Genomic DNA, 9,027 nt, shown 5'->3' with positions numbered 1-9,027 from the left:
TGGCAACGGGCTTCGCGTCTCGCATGGCCGCCCCGCGAGGCTGTCTTCAGGACCCCGGCCCGAAGCCGCTCCTGGAACATACTTCCACGCAGTTTGCGCGCGCCGCGGGGCTTGCAACAGCCGAGCGGTTCGCAGAGCCTCGAGGCTTGCAGTGCCCTGGGAGCCGGCAGGGCCTCCTTTGGCCCGCGTTCCCCCGCGCCCTAATGCTCCTCTGCCACGCTTAGCTATCTGCCGGTCTCTCCTAAAGTCTCTCTCCAGTGGGCACCCTGACCCATAGCCCCCGCCCAAGCTTCGCAGCAGGCAGGGAACTGTGCCGAAAGGGTGTGGCGTAACTAACTGGCGACAAGGCCGGACCCTGAGCTCCGGTGTGCAAACTCCTTGAACCCTCCGCCCCCAAGATCATAAATAGGGCGTCTCCCTAGGGAAGTTCCTATTCAAATCCAGGCGACCTTATGCCGATTCTAACGTTGTGCCTCGACTTTTATCTCCAAAATGGGAATAGTAATCCTCTTTAAATGATTGTTTTGAAAGTTCAGAGGCATAATGCATGAAAAGTACGCCAATCAGTACCTGACACTTAGAAAGCTGTTGTAACCTGGCCTAGGTTGTGTACCATTTACCGGGAGTTAGATTTTGGAAGGCGAGGGATAGGTAGTACTCACTTTCTGCCCCCTTCAAGAATGCTTGCTATGTTTACATGAATGTGACTCAGGACCCTCGGCCCTCAGGTACTGGGGAGGTAAGATAGGGAGAGGACCAAAGACAGACGGCACGATGAAAAAGCACAGGCGGGGCTGGGCTAAAGCCCCAGGTTGGGGAGAGAGAGGGTCAAAGGATGATGAGTTGGTGCGGCCAGGTGTAGAGAGAAGGTAAGACTGGCTCTAGGTCTGATTGATATGCAAACACAAATAGGCTATCAGGTCTGCCCCTTGGAATGGAAGCGTAAGGGCTAAAATAAAATGGGAAGCTCACTGAAACTAAGAACCCAGGGAGCAGGAAGTCCCAGGATCCGTCTAGGGATCAGAAGAGAGAGAATAAAGAGGGAGGGAATATGTCAAAAGATAAGCTTGATCAGCACGCGATGTCCTCTCCAGGAAGGCACACCCTGGAGGGCCGGAGGAGCAACACTATTTAGCAAGGGTCAGCAACCTCCCACGCCCGGTGGCCACAGCTGTGAGGGAGGGAAGGCGCAGGAAGGCCTGGGGCCCTAGGGGGCAGAGGGGCCAGAGAGCCCAAGGAGCGGCACACAGACCATGGTCGAGTGCACCGCTGTCATATGCAGCCTTGGGTTCTAGCAAACTCCCAGGATTCTGCCTATGGTGTGAAGCTACTGGGAAAAAGAGGAGGAGGAGGGGCGGGTAAGAAATACCAGCTGGAGGAGTGGCCTCTGGGGAGGGAAACCCGGTAGCTGGGAGCCCTGGGTTATGGAAATGAGACTGACTTTGTATTTAATATATACCAGTTTTAGTTTAATATATACCGGCCAGCGGTGTGGTGGTTGGAGCAGCTGGGTCCCACATAGCCAAGTGCGTGGTTTGAATCCCAGACTAGGCATGTGTGCATACATGCCCAAAATCCCAAAAGGAGCATGAAGGAGAAGGGACTGTGGTGTGGCTATCACCTCTGGGGGTTACTTTCTCACTTTCCTTCTTTCTGTCTCTTTGCAGCAGCACATGAATATATATATATGTTCATAATTCGTTATATATACATAAATATACTAGTCTTCACTGCAGTTCATTTCTGCAGCTTCATATCTACTATCTGGAACAAGATCTAGAACGTTTCACCTTCCCAGTGAGTTATCACACACCAAGGTAACCACTATTCCAACTTCCATCACCAAGCGTTAATTTTGTCTATTTGTAAATGTCATCTGCAGGGTCATATGGTGTGTACGCTTGTATCTGGCTGGCCTCCTTTTTTAAATGTATTGTTTGTGATGGTCACCCCTGTTGTTGCCTATATCAGTAGTCCATTTTTGTTCACTTGCTTAAGTGTGTAGAATGCCGTTGCAAATACACCTTTATCCATAGGAGACTGCCTTTTTTTACTGTATCTTTTTGTCTTAGTTCTGTGTTACCTTTTCAAAAAAGAAGTTTTTTTTAAAAAAATGTTTTTAAGAAAAAAGAGGTTCCAGGGTAGAGAACTAATTTCTAGGAACTTATCAGACCCACAGATCACCCTGTGGTTATAACTGTAGAGGCTCTAGTTTTGTTCAGCTCTTGGAAGTAAATATCTATCCAAAGCTTTCTCATAGTTACAGGAGCCAAATGAGAATACTTCTGGAACAGTGTGCTCTAGAATAATATGGCTCCAGGCAGAGTTTCCTGTGATTCTAGAGTGATAGTTTTCAACCTGAGATGGGTAGGAGTAGATCTTCTTCCAAGGTGTTACCTTGGACCATGTGGGATGAAGAGGACAAGTATGACTTAACAGCCCTCTCTGCTTCTCTGTTTCCTATGCTGAACTTCCATTGTATGATTCATTTGAAGAAAGGGTTCTACTGCTTAAAGTTATTGAAAAACATGGTTTTAGTTTAAATGCTGGTTAGAATCACTCCCCAAGAAATGTCTGGTATATGGGGGCCAGCAGGTGGTATGGTGGTTGAGGCACTGGACTCCCACGTGGCCAACCAAGGTTCGAGTCCTGTACCTGGCAGCTTGCTTTCTCATTCGCCCTTTCTTTCCCTTATATCTTCTGCCCCATACACCTTCCTGCAGCTATCAAGTGCCTAGAATAGTGCCTGATATGCATGTATCGAAGGGAATTGTTTTTATTTACAACCATGTGTGGAGCAGCAACTAGTTGCCATTGCCTGTTCCAGGAACTGGAAGATCAGATTAAAAAAGACAGACTGGATTCCTAATCTTTTGAGGTTTACATTCTGGTCGAAAAGCCAGACTCTCTACAGGTCATTAATTACAATGATGACAATTGCTACAATGACAAAATACAGGGTGGAAGGTAACAGGGTACTAAGGAAGAGAAGGGGAGCTGGCTTCCCTGAAAATGTGCCAAAGGTTGCCTTGAGGAGATCAGGCAAAAGGACTCAGGGCTAGAGTGCTTTGGAGGGAACATCTGTGGCTGGGCACCCAATAGAAAGGAGAGATGAGGATGGAGAGGCAGATTTCCGCTGGGTCCCATAAGGCACAGTAGGCTGAGTTGGGAGTAAGATCTTTATCGTCAATGTCCTGCAAGCCATTGATGGATTTACTAAGAATATTTGTGTGCCTGGCACTGTCTGTGGTCTGTCTTTAGTGAAAGAAATGTGGAGAGAGGCAGACCCCTTGGGGAAGGAGAAGTAGTGGAAGGACCTTTTAAGTGTCCTGAGATTTGAATCAGGCAGGGCTGCCCGGGCCGACTACCCTCTCATTAGCTCAAGAAAGAAGCGGAAGTCACTGGTGCATGCCAATAGGAGGGTCTGGAAACAGCAACTCAGCTTTCTCCTGCCTTTGAATTTGCAAGTGCTACTCCCAGGTGGGAAACCTGAATACTCCACCTGAGACTTTGAACCTTAGGCATACCCCATAAAGGTATTATAATCAAAGAGAGAAAAATGATCCCAGCCACCGCTGCCGCCTCTGTCTTCTTCTTCCTCCTCCTTCTCCTCCTCTTCCTCCTCCTCTTCCTCTTCCTCCTCCTCCTCCTCCTCCTCCTCTTCTTCTTCTTCTTCTTCTTCTTCGTAGAATTATTTATTTAATTTTATTTATTCATTTATTTATTGTAATTTGATCAGAGAGAGACACACACAGAGAAAGAGAGGGGGAAATGAGAAAGCAAGCCACCAGGTCAGGGACTCCAACCACGTTTGGCCATGTGGGAGTGTCCAGCGCCTTAACCACCATGCCACCTACTGGTCCCCTTCTTGTATGTTTTTATGAACTGAGTCCCAAATGGTGGTCTGGAGTGAAGTTTTCACCAACCTGCAGTGTGATGAGAAAAATAAACAGTAAATGGATGAATACTTCCCCATGTCTAAGGGAATTACCAATGGTTGATTCCTGGGAACGACTATATTTTTTATTCTGAGATTATGTCTTTCTATTTTGCTTTTCTTGGAAGATTAATTTAAATCTCTTCTTTAATGGAATAATGGCAACAGTTATGGTAGTTGCCTTTCATAAAATATCCTCAATTGGCCAAATCACCAGTTGTCAGTTCCGGGGTTGTTTTCCCAACCTTCTCTTCTCACTGATTTTATTCTTGAAGTTTTAAGGGTACCAGGATCTAAGTGTCTTTAATAAAGCTTTCAGAGGTTAAAGGGAAGGAGAACATAGTATCACAAGGTGACTGAAAAAGCCTCCCAAGGAGGGCTGAAACTAGGAGAGTTAAGATTGCAATCTTGGGGCCTGGCATGGTGGTTAAGGGTGCTAGACTCCCACATGGCTGACCATGGTCTGAGTCCTGACCTGGAGACTTGCTTTCTCACTTTCCTTTCCTCTCTCTCTCTTTCTCACTCTGTTCTTCTCTGGTCAAATTAAAATTAATTAATTAATTATTTTTTAAAGATTGCAATCTTTTTGGTTTTTTTTGGAGAGCTTTTTGTTTTAGAGTGCTTGCGCTCACCAGGAAGACAGAGAGAAACAGAGACAGAAAGTGAGAAATCACCCCCAAGGCGAGATGGTGATGATGCAGTCCCTTCTCCACCATTTTCCTCTCGGGATCTTGGGCATGCACGCACTTGTGTCTGGCATGAGTTTAAGTCACAGGGTCTGGGACTAGAACCGCGGTCGACTACATGGGAGTCTAGTGATGTAGTCATCACACCACCTGCTGGTCCCTACAATCTTAATTGCTAAGAATTAATGTTCTACTCTGCCTGGATTGTTCAGTCATTGGTTTAAGAGAGAAAATTGTTTCTCGAAGCAACTTACTACCTGGAGTTTCTTAGAAACCAGGGAGAATGTAGCTTATTTCACTTAACCACAGAGGGCTTGTGCAAAAATCGCTGGGGACATCTGAAGAATGATTTTTGGAAGATAGGATTAACTTTTTTTAAGATTCAATTGCATTTATTTATTCATTTAATTTGACCAGAGAGACAGTGAGAGGAAGTGAGTAAGCAAGTCACCAGGTCTGGGACTCAAATCGTGATTGGCCATGTCAGAATCCAGTGCCTTAACCACTATGCCACCTGCTGGCCCCAGAATTAACTTTTAAAAATGCAACCGTGGAATCAGAGAGGTGGAGCTTCCCTGGCATCTGTGTTGAACCTTACCCAAATTTTGCAACTGCTTAACAATGCCACCTGTGCATGTGATTGTCGGAGAGATAAAGTTTTATTGCTCTGTCCTCAAAAAGTAATAACCACAATAGCTTATATTTTGTACTGGGTCATCGGAAAAGTCACGACACATTTTTGCATGGAAAAACACATTCTGTCCTCCTCCTCCTCCTCCTCCTCTTCTTCTTCTTCTTCTTCTTCTTCGTAGAATTATTTATTTAATTTTATTTATTCATTTATTTATTGTAATTTGATCAGAGAGAGACACACACAGAGAAAGAGAGGGGGAAATGAGAAAGCAAGCCACCAGGTCAGGGACTCCAACCACGTTTGGCCATGTGGGAGTGTCCAGCGCCTTAACCACCATGCCACCTACTGGTCCCCTTCTTGTATGTTTTTATGAACTGAGTCCCAAATGGTGGTCTGGAGTGAAGTTTTCACCAACCTGCAGTGTGATGAGAAAAATAAACAGTAAATGGATGAATACTTCCCCATGTCTAAGGGAATTACCAATGGTTGATTCCTGGGAACGACTATATTTTTTATTCTGAGATTATGTCTTTCTATTTTGCTTTTCTTGGAAGATTAATTTAAATCTCTTCTTTAATGGAATAATGGCAACAGTTATGGTAGTTGCCTTTCATAAAATATCCTCAATTGGCCAAATCACCAGTTGTCAGTTCCGGGGTTGTTTTCCCAACCTTCTCTTCTCACTGATTTTATTCTTGAAGTTTTAAGGGTACCAGGATCTAAGTGTCTTTAATAAAGCTTTCAGAGGTTAAAGGGAAGGAGAACATAGTATCACAAGGTGACTGAAAAAGCCTCCCAAGGAGGGCTGAAACTAGGAGAGTTAAGATTGCAATCTTGGGGCCTGGCATGGTGGTTAAGGGTGCTAGACTCCCACATGGCTGACCATGGTCTGAGTCCTGACCTGGAGACTTGCTTTCTCACTTTCCTTTCCTCTCTCTCTCTTTCTCACTCTGTTCTTCTCTGGTCAAATTAAAATTAATTAATTAATTATTTTTTAAAGATTGCAATCTTTTTGGTTTTTTTTGGAGAGCTTTTTGTTTTAGAGTGCTTGCGCTCACCAGGAAGACAGAGAGAAACAGAGACAGAAAGTGAGAAATCACCCCCAAGGCGAGATGGTGATGATGCAGTCCCTTCTCCACCATTTTCCTCTCGGGATCTTGGGCATGCACGCACTTGTGTCTGGCATGAGTTTAAGTCACAGGGTCTGGGACTAGAACCGCGGTCGACTACATGGGAGTCTAGTGATGTAGTCATCACACCACCTGCTGGTCCCTACAATCTTAATTGCTAAGAATTAATGTTCTACTCTGCCTGGATTGTTCAGTCATTGGTTTAAGAGAGAAAATTGTTTCTCGAAGCAACTTACTACCTGGAGTTTCTTAGAAACCAGGGAGAATGTAGCTTATTTCACTTAACCACAGAGGGCTTGTGCAAAAATCGCTGGGGACATCTGAAGAATGATTTTTGGAAGATAGGATTAACTTTTTTTAAGATTCAATTGCATTTATTTATTCATTTAATTTGACCAGAGAGACAGTGAGAGGAAGTGAGTAAGCAAGTCACCAGGTCTCGGACTCAAATCGTGGTTGACCATGTCAGAATCCAGTGCCTTAACCACTATGCCACCTGCTGGCCCCAGAATTAACTTTTAAAAATGCAACCGTGGAATCAGAGAGGTGGAGCTTCCCTGGCATCTGTGTTGAACCTTACCCAAATTTTGCAACTGCTTAACAATGCCACCTGTGCATGTGATTGTCGGAGAGATAAAGTTTTATTGCTCTGTCCTCAAAAAGTAATAACCACAATAGCTTATATTTTGTACTGGGTCATCGGAAAAGTCACGACACATTTTTGCATGGAAAAACACATTCTGACTTTTCCCACAACCCAATAGTTTTCCTGTGTGCCCAGCACTGAGTAGTCCTGTGCTTTCCTGAGTATTTTTCAGTAATCTACCCAATGACTCAGGCCATCATTTTGGGAGTCACCTTTGATACCTCACTTTCCTTTAGACCCTACATTGGTCCTTCAGCGCATCCTTTGCAATTAACCTTCAAGATAAATTTGAATCTAGCCACTTCTCTTGATCTCTATTGCTGTCCCTCCACTCCAAACTAGGATCACCTTTCAGTCTCCTAACTGGCCTTGCTCCTTCTCTTCTTCTCTGTACTGTCATCATGATATGCTTAGTTATCCTATGGCAACGACTCCCAGATCTTCATGATTCAGCCCAACAAAAGTTGATGTCTCACTTTGGCACTTATCTGCAGGTCAGCTGCAGCCCTGTCCTGTATCTCCTCACTCTGGTACCTGTGCTGCTGTGATCTGAATATGTCCCTCAAAACTCACATGCTGGGAACTTAATCCCCAAGGCAACAGTGTTGGCAGGTGGGGTCTTCTGGGGAGTGTCCAGGTCATGAGGGCTCCACAGTCATAGCCGGATTAACGCCATTATAAAAGGGCATGAGGGAGGATGTTTATCCCTTTTTGTTCATCCACCTTCTGCCACGTGAGGAGACAGTGTTCTTCCCCTCCAGAGGATATAATGTTCACGGCACCATCTTGAAAGTAGAGAGCAGACCTCAACAGATACCAGTGCCTTCATCTTGGACTTTCCAGCCTCCAGAACTGTGAGAAAGTTCTGTTCTTTAAAATTACCCAGTCTCAGTTTTATTGTTATAGCAGCACAAGTGGACTAAGATACAGGCTATCCAAGTGGCCTCCCTATTGAATGTTGTTGGTTGCTGAAAAGGAGCCCTGTAGCCTAGTGGTTAAGAAAGCCAGATCTCATACGGCCAACCAAGGTTTAAAACCTGGTAACTTGGAAAACACACAGGGTACATATGTGCATGCGCACAATTCTGATAGGATGGAGAAAGGATTGCAGTGTTTTCACACCCCATTTAAGGGATGCTTTCTCCCTCACCCACTTTTCTCTCTATCTCTTTCTGGTAAGTGCAAGCACAATTTTTAAAAAGAAGAAAGGAAGGAAGCAGCGAAGGAAGGAAAGGCACCCTGGAGACCTCACCCTGACAACCAACTGCTTGGCCTGGAAGTGCTACAGGTGACTTGTGTTCACAATGCAATGGTCAGAGTCCCCTGGCCACACTCAACAACAGGAAGTGTAAACCACTATGTGCCTGAGAAGTGGAGAGCAGGAAATATTTACTTATTAGCTCTGTGATTACCACAGTTCATTAAAGTCTCTTCTTCAAAACAATAGTCAAAGGAATACTTTTAAAATATAGATGACAAAGTCACTCTTCTGATCAAAACCCTCCACCAACTTTTCATAGCACTTAGATTAAAAACTAGAATCTTGGGACTAGCAGATGGCATAATGGTTACGTTGCTAGACTTCCATGTAGTTGACCACCATTTGAGTCCTGGACCCGGTGGCTTAAAACTCATGGCGGGAGGTGTGCACGCATGCCCAAAATCCCAAGAGGAGAATGGAATAGAAGGGATTGTGGCATGGCCATTCCCCCTGGGGGCTGTGATTTCTTGCTTTCTGTTTCTCTGTCACTCTCTGTCTCTCCGGCAAGTGCACTCACCCTATTGCAAAAATCTCTCTTAAAAAATCAAACAAACAAGGGGCTGGCAGGTGGTGTGGTAGCTAAGGGCACTGGATTTCCACATGGCCAACTGTGGTTCAAGTCCCGGGCCTGGTGGCTTGCTTGCTCACTCTCTCTCTCTCTCGCTCTCTCTCTCTCGCACGCGCGCGCGTGCGTCTCTCTCACTCTGTCCCTCTATGGTCAAATTAAAATAAA

General features: G+C 45.1%; 1 protein-coding gene across 1 annotated transcript in view; it reads right to left on the bottom strand.

Moving 5' to 3' along the window:
- The window catches only part of RYBP (RING1 and YY1 binding protein), an 85,057-nt gene extending 84,977 nt beyond the window's left edge, over window positions 1-80 (bottom strand). The window contains exon 1 of the mRNA XM_006158053.3: window positions 24-80. Coding sequence (XP_006158115.1) covers window positions 24-80 — 57 coding nt within the window. The remainder of the gene's footprint in view (window positions 1-23) is intronic.
- Window positions 81-9,027: the final 8,947 nt, after the last annotated feature.

Source organism: Tupaia chinensis, unplaced genomic scaffold (genome assembly GCF_000334495.1).
Source record: "Tupaia chinensis unplaced genomic scaffold, TupChi_1.0 Scaffold000570_1, whole genome shotgun sequence".
NCBI classification, from domain to species: Eukaryota; Metazoa; Chordata; class Mammalia; order Scandentia; family Tupaiidae; genus Tupaia; species Tupaia belangeri.
The sequence above is the reverse complement of the archived record's forward strand: the minus strand, read 5'-3'. Positions and strand labels throughout refer to the sequence as shown.